A 14,575-nucleotide genomic window follows, 5' to 3' on the forward strand; every position below is an offset into this window, starting at 1 on the left:
AACCCTTCCTCAGACACACGATTTTTTAATCTGTGGCTCTTTTATCCCTATTTCAAATGTCCTACTTAGTTTCTCTTGTCATAAGTTGCCCTCAGTCTTTTCTAGAAACAAGTTTAATCCATTACAGGCCCTTCACCTGCATGCAACCTGAAGATATGAGCCAGGGGTCTTGCCAAATAGAAACAGCCCAGACCCTCCAGTGTTTCGGAAGAGCTGCTAGTGATTGAGTAAAGCAAAACATCAGGTTTGAGTTTGTGGCAGTGGCACTCCAGGTTAGCAGGTTTTTCAGGAGCTGGGGTTCAGGAGAAGGAACAGGGGTCAGGATCCTGAATGTTGATCCTGGCTCTGCGACTTGACCTTCTGGGCTCCGTGGGGCATGCCACCGTACCTCACCGTCCTCCTCCATGAAGCGGGCCTGTAGCATCTCCCCCAGAGGGCTTCACCAGCATCACGCCAAGACACCCTCAACCCAGAGGAGGTCATTGTAAACAGCAGACAAGGCTAGAAGCTGTATGCCAGGCCAAGAGAGATACCCTTAGACTTCGCTTCATGTGTCGAAGACAACTGACTTGCCTTTGTGTGTTGGTTTTTCTCATTTATTGAATTTCAAGCTCCAAAACAGGAATCACATTTCATGATTTCTTATGTTAAAAGGAATAATAATGACCAGTATTCATTGAGTGCTTGACATGTGCCAGGCACTGTGTTCAGGTTTTAGTGTGACCTATTTGATCTTCACAACTCTATGAAGGTGTTGTTACTACTCCAATTTTATAGATGAGGAAACTGAGGCTAACAAGTATTGAATAATTTGCCCAAGATTATCCAGTAAAGTGGCAGGTCAAGGAACCAAACGAAAGACTTTGTTCGCTGGCACCTAAGAGCTTTATTATTAAGTTCTGTTGTTTGGTATATTTTAAAAGTTTTGTCTTCCTCTTAGACTTTCTATATAATTTGGGAGGCTGAAGTGACAGGTTCTTTCCCTTCCCAATCCTGCAAGCTTTTAAGACAGTTGTCTCATTTTTTGGAAGTGCAAAGCCATAGTTCTCTGTAGTGATCATAGAGTATTTTTAAAAATGTATTATGCAAACATTTATTTAGCACCACGTTGTACTTTGTAGACCCCATTATAGGCATTGGGAATACAGAGATGAGTAAGACAGGCATTCCACCTATAGAGGGAGAAACAGGTAAGTATATTGCAGTGTGGCATTTCCTGGTATTGGAAAAATCTGTGAACGGTGCGGGGGCGGGGGGCAGTGTGCAGGAAGTAGAGTGGCCTGGAACTGTCAGTGACGGTGACAAAGGAGGTAACACAACCTGAGCAGACAAGATGGAATTAAAGGTCACCAAGTAGACAAGAAGGGGAGAGGAGCATCAGGTAGAGGGAATGCCAACACATGCAGGAGCCCATGTGTGGGTCAGTAGTGTGAAGGATTCTTTATTTTTTAAAGATTTCATTTATTTATTTGACAGAGAGAGACATAGCGAGAGAGGGAACACAAGCAGGGGGAGTGGGAGAGGGAGAAGCAGGGAGCCCGATGCGGGGCTCGATCCCAGGACTCTGGGATCACAACCTGAGCTGAAGGAGACACCCAACGACTGAGCCACCCAGGCGCCCCTAGTGTGAAGGATTCTTACTCAAGTACCCCAGCATAGTAATACTCAGGTGGAAACAGATGGGAAGGTACAGAGAATACGTTTTCCTTTCAGAAACTGGTTTTCATTCTGTCATGCTTAACTGCACATACTTGTTTCTCTTCCGTCCAGGAAGTCCATGAAGACCCAGGGCAGGCCCCCCCGAACACCTCACACCCTGAAGGGCCAGTGGCTGCCACTTCAGCCCCCGAGCCAGACCCAGCAGCCGGCAGCCAGGCGGAGAAAGCCATTCCCAGCAAGAGTCTGCTTGACTGGCTGAGGCAGCAGGCTGACTACTCCTTAGAGGTTCCTGGTTTTGGAGCAGTAAGTATTGTTGGTGCTACCTGACGCTGCCATTTCCTTCCTGCTGACTTGCTGCTGTGTTTGCTAAGGAGTGTGCTCGGGGAGGCCAGGAAATTTGACAGAGATCTGCATCAACGGAGAACATCATTTTCAAGTTGGGGTTTTTGTCTTTAAGTTTAAATTGTGATGAAGTTCTCTAGTAACAGAAATCACAGCCCATGTCAGAATGCTGTGCCAAGTCATGTAAAATCTTAATGAAGACAGGACTTGCCTAAGCTCAGCCCCCCTTTTCCCCCCGAATTACCACACAAGATCCAAAGTGCACAGAGAAATCTGTAGTTTGCATAAACACTGCCACTTCGGGAACGTGTTCCTGTGTATTCTCTCCAAGTTAATACATTACCACCTTGTAGGGAAGGGCATCTGTTCCTAGTTTTGAGTTACAGCTTTGCCACTCTTCCTGCAAGTCCTCTTACTGCCTTTGCCCGGGATCCTTCAGGTTAGAAATCTGTAGGAGAGGGCTCCTGAGCACTGATGTCTCTTCTTGGTGTTTCTTTTCTCATGTGCTCACCTACCCCACCACCATCTTTGTCCTGGGTACATCTAACTAATAAGATGTGGAGGTAGAGAGCTCAGAAGAAGAGGAGGAGAACGGATTCACAGATGCACACCCTCCAAAGAGAGACAAAGCCTGCCGGATAGGTGGCAGCAGAGAGAGAATCTGGGGAATGAGGGGGAGGAGAAAGCCAGGGAGTAAGCAGTGCGCTGAGAGACCGCTGGGCCAGCACCGGTCTGACCCAAGGGGCCCACACAGTCTGTTCTCCACCTTGCTGCAGGAATGCCATTGTTTAAAGAAAACCTAGGTGAGTGCCCGGTAGCTCTTTCCTTCGTCAGCCTAACCTGACGGGGTCCTGTACGGAGGGCCATTAATGAGAGAAAAGCAAAACTAGCTGAAAAGCACCACCCTCATCAGAAGAATCTGTGACAGGATGTTTTGTAATGTTGGTTTCCATTTGCCTCCTAGAATTTTTCAGACAAACCAAAGCAGAGGAGGCCACGCTGTAAGGAACCTGGAAAATTAGACGTCAACTCCCTGAGTGGGGAAGAGAGGGTTCCCGCTGTCCCCAAGGAGCCAGGACTAAGGGTAAGGAAGAGGGATGTGTCCCAGTGAAGCCAAGCCTTGCAGACTCAGGGAAAGCTCCAGCTGGGAAGTGGGGAGCCAGGCGATGTCTTCTCAGAGGCCAGAGGACGGCACGGGAAGTTGATAAGGAGCAGTAACTGGTACTGGGGCCTCTTGAGCAGCAGTAGGACTTCCCGTGGTCATTTGTTTTCAACCTTTACCACCAAAACTTCTGGTTTAAATTTGTACTTAAACCATTTCCAAAACCGGATATCCGCCGCCCACCCCCCATCCCCTTACAGCGTAGAGAGTTCAGGGAAATATACCTTAACCCCTATCAGGAGTCTGTTTCTAGAGTTAACAGATGTCATTATTGGAAATTTCCATTTAAGACATTTCCTCCTAGTCCATCCTCACTGGCAATGAAAAACAGCTGACTCCAAGCACTGCCCTTCTTCTCATATAGAGTCCTGAGCCTGGAAGAGACTTCAAAAGACATCTGTGAAATAGTTGCAGTCCAACGCATCTGAGTTAATTATAGTTCACAGAGGAGGACAGATTTGGAATAGAAAAGTCATAACCTCTAGGGGGCAGTAATAACATTTCAACCTGAAAATGTGTCAGGCTTGGGCAAATTATACGTAAATGTGCTTTTAACCTGCTAAAAGTGCGTCCTCCCCCAACAGGGAGCCTCTGAAGAGCTTCATGAGCATCTGTTCTTCTCGGGTTGCCCCCCCAAATGTACAGGCTTTCCTGAATGCCTTCTCTTCGAGGCTCTGCCAGCTGCAGATTTCCTTGGGTGTGAATCCCCCTCTTAGTGGGACTGCCTGGATGTGATTTCTTTTTCAGCTCCAGAAGACCACCCACCCTAGTCATTTCCTCCTTTTGCAGAAGAAAGTTGTAAATGTTTTCAAGGAGTCTGTGACTGATGTTGTCACCTAGTGGATTGTTCTAGCAGCTCTGCAGACAAAACTGCTCTCCCTCAGCCCCATCCCCCACCAGAGCCACTCCAGGAATGGGGCCGGGACCCCGTCCCAAGGTTGGCTGCTTGTTAGAAAGCTCATCACATTGGGAAAGCTGCCCTTTTGCCCCTCTCTTGCTTTATTGTCAGAGAGTGTCTCTACCACCCCTTTTCCTAGACCCGCTTGTGCTGTGCACACTGATGCGGCTGTGGTCCTTAGCCCAACTGACTCTCTCTGGCCCTCAGGCCGCCACCCCACCTTCTCCCCGCGTTGCCGCACACGGTGTCATTTAAAAGTCATCCAGGAGAGACTCCGGTCCTTGCTTTGTTGTAGCCTCTGAGCTCTTGCTGCAGAGACATGTCAGAAAACCCACATGGTTTCCTCCTCCTTTCTGCATGTCTAACAATTTCCCTCATGTTCTCTGGAAATTAATGTTCACTCCCCTACAGACGCTGAGCCCTTGCCAGAAAACCCATTTCTGAGCTGTTCTTGCAAGCCAGCCCTTTACCAGAGATGCACTTTCCCTCCTTTGTTAAATAAACACAGTCCCTGCCTCAGAGGCCCTTGTCGTGCAGTAAGGCAAGACGGGGAAGCCCTCGTCCACCCGGCCCTCAGGGCTGCCCGGCCTCCCCGGTGGGGAAGAGCCAGCACGGCCCAGACCGTAGCACTCGGCTTGGTGCCAGGAGGACCCGGCTCCCACAGCTCCTGCTGGGACAGGAGCCCTCTCGGGTATGCTGCACTCGTTCCCCCGTGGAGACACCCCCCACCCCAGCCCCACCCCCGCTTCTGGAAGCAGATTCGGATCCTTCCCTCAGCCCCTTCTGCTGTGTGTGCTGGGGCTCAGCTGGGTGAGCTCCATGGGCTAGAGTGAGGCTGTGGGATTCAGCTTCCGGGACAGCCAGTACATAGTGGTTGCTCATGAGATGTGTGTGGGCACGTGCACATGTAGATGGAAGTTATATTTGTTTCATAGATGTGTGTGTAGGTTTTTTTGTTTGTTTCTTGCTGAGCCACTGTACAGTAACTTGCAGAGATGACCCGTCACCCCTAAATACTTCAGCGTGTGCCTCCTAAGAATATTTTCCTACATAACTATTACCATTATCACACATGGGAATATTAACAACATTTAATATTTAGTCCACATTCAGATTTCCCCAGCTGTCCAAAAAAATGTCTTTTTTTTTTTTTTTAAGATTTTATTCATTTACTTGAGAGAGTGAGCGAGTGAGAGAGAAAGCATGAGAAGGGGGGGGGGGAGCAGAGGGAGAAGCAGCTCCAAGCCTGACATGGGGCTCAATCCTGGGGCTCCAGGATCATGACCCAAGCCAAAGGCAGATGCTCAACAGACTGAGCCACTCAGGTGCCCCCCCCCCCAAAATGTCTTTTAGAAAAGCTAATTTTTGCTTTATTTTGTGTTTAGGAGTTTTGACTTTGTTACCACACACATCTCCTTCTTTGGTTATTAGGTCTCTCTTCACTCAGTGAATGTTTGTTGGCTAAATCTCCTAGCCTCCCTGGGAAGAGTAGGGAAGTTTTGGTCACCACCTTCTTCTCTACCTCTACCCAGGAGTTAAGTTTGAGAGCTGGAATCCACAGGCTTTGGAACAAATGCTCCCGTGTATTGGTGAAGATGTCTTCTTGAGTTGGAATGCCCATGTAATCATCTGGAAACGCAGACTTGCCTCCAGTGTTGCTTACCTTCGGACTCTCCTTTTCCGTGCTCTCCTTGCCCTCTCCCCAGGCTTCCCCTGGAAGAGGAAGCAGGTTTGCTCTCAGGGTATAATTACCAGGAGGGAGAGCTGCCAGACCCCAACTTGGCCGCTGTGTGTGGTCGCTGAGCTGCTGGGAGGGGCACCTGATGGGGTGGGCAGCAGCTGAGCGGCTAGAGGGCTCTTGCTCCCACAGGAAGCGGTAAGATCAGGCTTCCTCTGCCAGCACCCGTCTTGGCGTTGCTGTAGATGAGGAGCTATTCTCTTTACCCCCCGGGACCTTTCCGCTGCTGCTCTTCCAATCTGAATGCCTCCTTGGCCGGTTCCCGGTTCTGAGAGGGCTCAGCACTCTCTACATCAGAGGCTCACCATAAGGGCAGGAGAGGGATGCTTCTGGACATCCTGATACCTGAGGAGTATGTCGAAGATTCCTGCGGGATGCAGGCTGGTCTTGATAAGCGATCTAGCACTAGATGCCCTGATGAACTCAAAGTATGTTAAAGAACATCTGATTTATAGCAAGTTGTTTGAAAAGAAGATAGAGGCATTGTTCATCAAGCCCTGGGTTTGCTTCCCAACAGAAAGACTTCTAGGCACACCCTCCCCACTGGAGAGTTATGAAGGAACTTTGTGGGTATAAAGGAAAAAGACGCACCCCGGCATCTTTCCCTGGCTCTTGGCTGTGGGTGGGCTACAGGGAAGAGGTGTTGGAAATGCCCAGTGGTCCTGTTGGGGCTCCCCTGGCCGGGGCCCTCGGCTGAGGTGGTGTGCATTAGAAGTTCTGCTTTTAATCTGGCCCCAGTCCATCAAGCCCTACTCTCTCTTCAGAAATAGGAACCAGGCAGGAAGTGCTCCCGAAGTGATCATCCCCAGAGCCAGAGTAAGCGGCTGCCCCGAGAAGAGCAGGCACCATCCCTTGTGGTGTGGTGCGACACAGGGTCTGCTCTTCCCTGCCCAGCTGTGCCCCGGGGCAGATCCCTCCTTCTCTCACTTTGTGAGAAAGGATGGGCACAAAACATGACAGAATCACGTCCCTCCAGTCTGCTATTCTAAACCAAGGCTTTTTGAGAAGAGTTTTCTTAGAGTCGACCATCATAAAGCTTTTTGCCCATGATCTGGTTTTTCTTGAATATTCTTTAGAACATTGAAGGACAGATAGCTTCAAAAATGACACTATTCTTGGGGACTTGGGAACATTCAAATACACGTTTTTCATGTGTCTACAAATCTCTAAATTCTTTCTAAGATGGCTGTGATGGTTGTACTGGCTCCCCAGGGTTGGTGGGACCGCTAATTGAGATAATGCAGATGGCCCTTAGCATCGGCCTGGCCCAGGGTAAAAGCACACTGAGTGCTGCTGTCATTGCTTTCCCCGCCGCCCCCTCTGTGGTGGCCACCATACTGCCCAGGCTGCCGCGGACGTGGGCCCCATGCTTCCCTTCCCAGCTGCCACCCAGCGTGCGCTCACGGAGAGCCTGAACCCATGTTACCCACCAGCCCCATCCTAGCGCTGCCCCTCCGAGCAGAGATGTGTTGGATTCTAGGGATCTGACTTCTTCAACAGTTAGGGAGAAGGGAGGCCGTGAGCTGAGTGGAGATGCCAGAGCTCCTGGATTAAAGTCCAGAGTGGGAGTCCTTAGGAAGGGTGTGAAGAGCCTTCTTACCTGTTCTCAGGCTTGGCTGCCTGTCTCAGCCCTTAAGTATCTGTGGACTCCCGGACTTCCTGTCTCCTTAGCACTCCGGCCCTAATAAAAGTGTTTTTCTGGCCCTTCTGCTGTGTCTTGGTGTGACCTGCACCTGCCTTCTGGCTCCAAGTATGCTCCGTTAAGGACTGCAGCTGGGTCCCTGTGTCTGAGCCTCAGAGTAAGCTGGTGGCGGCTCAGCTGCGTCTTGCCGCTCGCATCCCCGCTCTCCGCTCCAGACTTGCGGGGAGGGAAGGCGTTGATACAAACGGCGGAGAATCCTGAAAAGGCAGCAGACGCAGCTGTAGGGAAGCGTGGGCTCCCGCGTCAGCAGCGCCGGGAGCCTCACTGCTGGGCCCTCCGGCCTCCTGCTTCTGTGCGGGGGCCCGTCCCCGTTTCCACATTCCAGCCCCGATGGGGACGTGCATCCCCAGTGCAAACCCAGGGTTACGGATCCCCCGTGGCAACTCTGAACATCCTGGGCCTCATCATTTTTGTGATCAAAGGGAAGGTGGTAGAATAACACCAGCTTTGTAACAGGAACCATGAGGAGGAGAGAGGACTTCAGGGATCCACAGGGAAGGGCTTTTTCTTTATGGTCCTCTGTACAAAGAAGACCGAGAGTGCACAACAGCAGCAGTTAGGAGAGTGCGCCTCCCACGCTCTGGGCACATACCTCCTTGATGAGCCGAATGACAGCAGGGAGGAGTGGAGGGCCTCGGAAAGGAGAGGGGGCGGGGCTTTCGGGCACAGTCCCGAGAGAAGTCACTGCCTTTCTCTGGGGAAAACGTTTCTCCTGATAGATTATTCATGCCATTTTGGAAGCAGATTCAGAGTTAGAGACATTGTGATTGCAGCGGTGGTTTCATTCTCTCCCCGCAAGCAGGCGGTAAGCTCTGGCGGAGCAGGCTCTGGTGCGTCCTCGTGGCCCCACAGGGCTCGTGAGCCACAGGCACCAGGGAAGGAGCGAGTAGGCTGCAGCAAGCCCACTGCCAGGCTGGCGCGCTCCCTCCGCCCTGCGGCCTGCGGCTCCCTGATGCCTGATGCCGGGAAGCGGCAGGCTCCCAGACTCTAGCGAGCCGTCCGCGGAGGTGGGGGTGCAGTGTGCACATGCGCGATGCCAGTGACCCGCCTGCCGGCCTGGCTGTGCGCCCCAGGCGCAGTCACAGTTCAGGCCGCGTGGCGGTTAGCCCTGGAGGTCTTAGCCCTGTTGGGCCCTCCCACCACCTGCTTCTGTGCAGGGGCCCGTCCTGGGAAAGGGACAGGCGGGAAAACGGGCGCAACACAGCCCTCTAATGAGAGCAAGACTAGATGGTCTCCCTTGAGGGAACCCAGCACGTCACTTATGATGATGCATTTCCCCAGCACCGTTCGGGAGTGCCCTTTTCCCCATGGCGCGCAGTAGGCCCCCTGTTCCTGTTCGGTGTCTGAGTGGTTGTCCTCCAGGAGCTGAGGACCCAGAGGGAGTGAGGTGCTCACAGTTACCAGCCTCCCTTCCACCGAGCACTTCTTCCTGTGGACCGGGTAAGGTCTTGCACACTTCGTTTTCGGTAACTGCCAGATAGGTGTCGTGGTCCTTTCCAACCAGAGCTCTGAGAGGCTAACTGATGGGGCTCAAGTCCCATAGCTAGTTATGGGGTCAGGACCAAGATTCAGGTCCCACTGCTGCAAAGCCGTGTCTCCCAGCTTCCGTTGAAAACCTTCCCGTGTCTCGAGGAAGATGAATGCTCGGTTTGGTCAAGGGTTCACAGCCACAAGTCTCAACTAAGACGTGGGTGTCCTTAGCAGGGATCTAGCTCCCAGCGCTCTGACAAGTTTCTCCAGGACGGATGCCGCCTGCATGTGGTGGTTGGTGGCTCTCGGCCTCCGAGAGAGCGACTTCAGACGGTCAGGTGAGAGCCGGCAAGGCAGGTAGGCAGGGGGCCCCCCGCTCAGGACCTTCGTGTGGCAGGGATAGGATGGGCCAGTGCAGAAGCCTGGTCTTCCTCCCCAGCCCATCACCTGCCATCCAGTAACCTTCGGCCTCTTGTGTTTCTTTGTCCTTTTTCAGGGGTTTCTCCCAGAAAACAAGTTCAATCACACCCTGGCGGAGCCTGTTCTTCGAGATGCAGGCCCCCGCAGAAGGGGGCGGCGGCCCCGGAGCGAGCTCCTGAAGGCTCCTGCCATCGCGGCGGACTCTCCCTCGGGGATGGGGCCACTGTTCATGAACGGACTGATCGCTGGGATGGACCTGGTAGGGCTCCAGAACATGAGAAACATGCCAGGCATCCCCCTCACGGGCCTGGTGGGGCTCCCGGCGGGCTTTGCTGCTGTGCCCGCAGGGGAAGAGTCTAGAAGCACCCTGAGCATGCTGCCCATGGTGCTGCCAGGAATGGCTGCGGTGCCGCAGATGTTTGGCCTCGGGGGCCTCCTCAATGCGCCCATGGCAACCACCTGCACCTCCACTGCTCCAGCGCCTCTGTCAAGCACAACAAAAAGTGGTCCATCGGCGCCCGAAAAGACTGTAGAGGACAAGCCAAGTAGCCATAATGTAAAATCGGACACGTTGGCTGAAGACAAGCCTGGTCCTGGTCCATTTTCTGATCAGTCCGAACCTGCAATAACCACCAATAGTCCTGTGGCTTTTAACCCATTTCTCATCCCAGGAGTGTCTCCTGGACTCATTTACCCATCCATGTTTCTCTCTCCTGGCATGGGCATGGCTCTGCCAGCAATGCAGCAGGCCAGACACTCTGAAGTGATAGGTCTGGAGAGCCAGAAGAGGAAGAAGAAGAAAACAAAAGGGGACAGCCTGAACCCCAACCCAGAGCCCGCTCCCGGGTCCGAAAAGGAGCCAGGCAGCGATCAGAACTGCCCCGAATCCAGGACCCCCGGGCCCCCGGATAGAGAACATGCGGCCCAGACCAGGGAAGGGGGCCTCAAAGACTCTAACAGTGACACCAATTAGAACTTTTTCATTTAAGAAATGATTGTGACTTGTAAGTTTCTTATCCCATAAAGGTTTGTTACTTCCTCACTTCACCTTCATAAGAACCTGTGTTTCCATAAGTAATATTACCTACCTAATTTTCTGAGAACTGTGGTCACAGATGTTAATAGTCGCAGGGTCTTGCCACTTCATTAGCTGAGTGTCGTCGACCTAGTGTAGGAGGCACCGAATTCTCATTCTGTTACCCAGTTGTTCATTCCAGCAGCCGTAGCTGATACAGTACTTGGTGACATGCCCCCCCCCCCCACTTCTCCAAGTTTCCCCCTTATTTGAGGAGGGACAATGGCAAAAGAAAGCTGTCTAGGGATTTACCGTCAAAGGGCCGAAGAACAGAGACCATGAGGAGCTCTTTTTTTCCATGAGCTGTGTTAAATGGGAAGCATGTAATGGGGAAACCAAAAAGCACAGAAAAAGGAAGTGCTGGTGCATATTTTTTAGTTCAAATATTTCCCTATTTTATCATGATGACTAAATGAGTAGTATAGACAGAAGTATATAACTAATGGTCGAAAATGCATATATATTCATTTCTTTATAAAACAAAACCTTACTGGTAGTAACAAGACATCCCCCTTCATGGTTTTTCAGACACGTGCAGCAAGAAGAAATACTGACTAGGCATTATTTTATACATGTATGTGCTCTCTCCCCCAAGTTAAAGGATCGCTCTCAGTATGAAAAAGCTTTACACACCCGGATTTCCCGCCGGCAGTGGGGGCGGGCGAGGGGCTCGCTCTCCATGGGGCCGCACGCTGCTCATGAGCACACGGCTGGCGCCTGCTCACCTCACCTCGTTCTCAAGAACCTCTCCAGCCGCTACCAGGGCCCTAACGGGTTCTTACCTTGTGCTTCCCTTCACCAAGAATAAGGCTCTTTCTGGAGCCCGGGAGAGTCTCATCACTCAACACTTTTACTCCTTGCTAGTCCCTTCGTCAGAATTATTTGAGGTTGTCAGAACATGTGTGTGCCACCTTTTATAAAACGACTGTGAACGTTTGTTTCTTCTCTCCGTTTTTTTCTCTCTTCGGTTTCCATTTTGCAGTTGGACCCAGATTCCAAATCAAGTTAGCCGAGACCGTTGCAAATTAACATCATTTTCCCTTCTTCCTCCCTCGGGAAGCCCCTGCCCGAGGGGCCCTCATCCCGCTTTCCGTCTTTTCCCACTTGTGTTCCATCCCTCCTGAGGGTCTTATTCTTTATCGACAGTTCACGCTCTGAGACTTGAAATAAGCTCATGGTTCAGGACTCTGGGGGCACAGGGCTGTGCAGGACCGTTGGAAATGTTGGAAGTGTTACTAGTACCAGTTTCACTTTGTGTTGTCACAATTTACTGTATTTTTTACTTTTTCTGTTACAGTTTTGCTAATTTATCAGAAGGTCCAAAAGTTTGACATAACTATTTCAGTTTGCATTATTTATTTATGATGCTTTTGTCATTGTCTTTTATACATTTGGGATTATAAATTATGTAAATGTTAAAAATGAGCATCTCAAGGAAGTCTGTTAAATTGTGACCGGAAAAAAAAAAATCGGTCAGATGTATTTTCAAACAGTGGAGTCCCGACGTCATGAATCAGATAAAAATCAGAAATTCTGTAACTGATCGTATGAGTATGAAGAAAGAATCCAGTGATTGAGCAAATCCTATTTAATGACATCTTTGTAGCATAGATGGTCTATAATGCTGACAACAGATTTCTTAGAAATGCTGCTCTCTATTTAACTAACATTTTGTTCAGTTTTGCCTCCAGTGGAAGCAGAAAGGGTTTTTTCAGCTGTTAAATCCTAAAAATCAATATAATTTATTTATGTAAAAAAAAATCACTCAATCGATATATTTTTGAACCTTTTAAGTACTAATTTTCTTTTTATCAAGTAGAAAAAAATGTATTTGCCCTAAATCCTTAAAATACAAATGCTATAAAAATTCATGTATCTTGAAAGCCTTACTGCAAATGAGTATTATAGACATCCAGCAGAGTCTGGGTTTCCCTTTGTTGTCGTTGTTGTTTTGTATGGAAGAGCTGCTTTCCCCAGGTTCCACTTAGAACCTCCAGTAGGTCACAGGGTTCAATATGGATTTGATTTAAAAACCCACCAGCATGCTAAATCCCTTGTTATATCTTACTGAACCTGTATGTTAACTCTCTGGGTATTTAGGCTTATATTTGACTGCTATTGTGTCCCTGTTTGCAAAATGAAAATGACACTCTGTGGATTATTTGCTCTGTAAGGCATAAGTGCTTCTTATGATTATTTTGACGTTTCCAAGAGCAAAAGCCAAATTTAAACTCTCTTCAGCAAACTTGAGCCTTTTCATCTAAATTCCATGTCACTCACAGCCATAACTTTCCTTGGTCATTCTTCACCCCGTGTCTCACATAATAAATTGTCTGTGGTCTTGATCCTGGATTTAAAAAAAAAAAAAAAAAACAATTTTAAAAGTCAAATTCAGTGGCACTTGGATGTCTCTTGCTGCCTGGGCTTTGTATGAATATATCCTATGCACACAGCAGTCCCCGATCCTTCCGAGGTGCCCAGTTTGTTCTGGACACACTGTTGGGAGCTTGTTAAATAATTCATTCATGGGAATGGATTGACCAGATCTCTTGACCTACCAGAACACCCGGTTAAGACACATGCCACAGAAGGGAGCACAACCAAGTACCTGCTTCCCAGACTTGGGGCCTGAACGCTCACAGCTGATGCCTCAACTGCGCCACTTTATTAAACCCTGTTCTAAAAGCCCCACCCACCCACCCAATCACACACATGGGACTTCGTGGCGGGGGGCCGGGTACCTCCGTGGGATCGGAACAGGCTCGAAAACACAGGGATGCCTCGGTAGCTGGAGTCCTTAAGGCTTGTTAAGGATTTGGTGGTCCTTAGCTTTGGGAAGCATGACTTCTGGAGCCCCAGAAGGACTGTGAAGTTATCAGTGAGGCTGGCAGGAGACCCACCAGTTTCGCCCTTGTCGGGTCCCTACTAGGTGCCTACCGCCAACAGATGGCGGCTGAATGGCGCGGAGGATCCCTGAGGCATTGTTCACTAAGACCTCAGAGTCCTCTGCTGCAGTGTTTCAAGTAAGGATGTACTACAGTCTTTCTAGATCTCCGGTCCAGATGTGTGGAGCCCTCATTCCGGGCAGAGTAATAATTTATGCAGAATGAGCAGTAGAGAGGCTTGGTTTCACTCTTGACCTCGGAGCCTGCCCCAGTAGATTCTGCCTCTGCGAGGGCAGAGGAGGGCAGTTAATTTAGTACGTTGGGCTGGTGTTGGCGGTGTTTTGTGTGTGTTTGCCGTAAGTGACCTCATTCGTCTTCAGAGGGTCTTGGTTGCTGAGTAGAGGGACGCTGGCCTCCAGGCTGCCAAATGAAAGCCAACAGAAGGCTGCAAGGCTATCTCAATCACAGAGGACAGAGCTGAGGCTAGAGCCCTCGGTCCCACCAGCCTGAGGTTGAACAGGCCAGCCTTTGTGATGCCCATCTGGGACCCCCCACCTCGGAGACCAGATGTGACTGAGTGACACTCGGAAAAATGGGCACCGGGGAAAACGGAACAGTTGTGCCACACCCTCTGGAAAACTTTATGCTTGATTCATTTATAGCGAATTCCTTAAAGTGTTTCTTGCAAGAATTACTGTTCATCCGCCTGGTCTGGAAACCAGAGAAGGATCTCTTTCTTGGCTCAGCAGTGGGGTTCACCGAGCCCAGTGACGAGCACCTTGGTTCCAGACCGTGGCTGCTCAGAACTTGGGCTCATGCTGCTCCTAGTGCAGGCTCAGCGGGGTCAGTGGGGTGAGCTGGGAAGTAAGGGAAAGGGCTGAACTAAGTACAGCCCCCGCGAGGAAGGTGTTCTGGGCGATCGGTTTGGACGTGACTGAAGCTGGGCCCTGTGGAGACTGTCCTGTTGTCAGTTCTGGCTCAGCCCTCGCCTGAGGATGAAGGGACTCCCAGAATGGAGAGAGGAGGCACAGGGGAGAGATGTGGACGTGGACGGGGGCCACGTCCCTACTTTCTCTTTCCTCATCTGTAGAGCAGGAAGAAGTCTAACTTGCACCTAAAGCGTTGTTGATGGGGTTGATGGCAATGACCAACATCCAGTGCTGAAAAGTAGGCTTGTACCTGAGTCGTGTGTCTTTGCTGATTTTGAGTCGCTGGTGAGGGGAG

At 50.4% G+C, this 14,575-nt stretch overlaps 1 protein-coding gene across 4 annotated transcripts in view; it reads left to right on the forward strand.

The window, feature by feature from the left end:
• The window catches only part of CHD6 (chromodomain helicase DNA binding protein 6), a 192,856-nt gene extending 180,217 nt beyond the window's left edge, over positions 1-12,639 (forward strand). For 2 of the 4 annotated variants that reach the window (XM_025875413.2, XM_073880411.1), the window contains 3 exons: positions 1,771-1,962; positions 2,966-3,085; positions 9,468-12,639. In XM_025875413.2, coding sequence (XP_025731198.2) covers positions 1,771-1,962; positions 2,966-3,085; positions 9,468-10,364 — 1,209 coding nt within the window. In that variant the 3' untranslated portion in view covers positions 10,365-12,639. Of the gene's footprint in view, positions 1-1,770; positions 1,963-2,965; positions 3,086-9,202; positions 9,310-9,467 lie in introns of all 4 variants that reach the window. The other 2 variants (XM_073880412.1, XM_073880414.1) reach the window with 2 other exon arrangements.
• The last annotated feature ends 1,936 nt before the right edge of the window (positions 12,640-14,575 follow it).

The sequence above is a fragment of the Callorhinus ursinus genome, unplaced genomic scaffold (genome assembly GCF_003265705.2).
Source record: "Callorhinus ursinus isolate GAN/ISIS: 27379988/994484 unplaced genomic scaffold, GSC_fseal_2.0 scaffold38, whole genome shotgun sequence".
NCBI classification, from domain to species: Eukaryota; Metazoa; Chordata; class Mammalia; order Carnivora; family Otariidae; genus Callorhinus; species Callorhinus ursinus.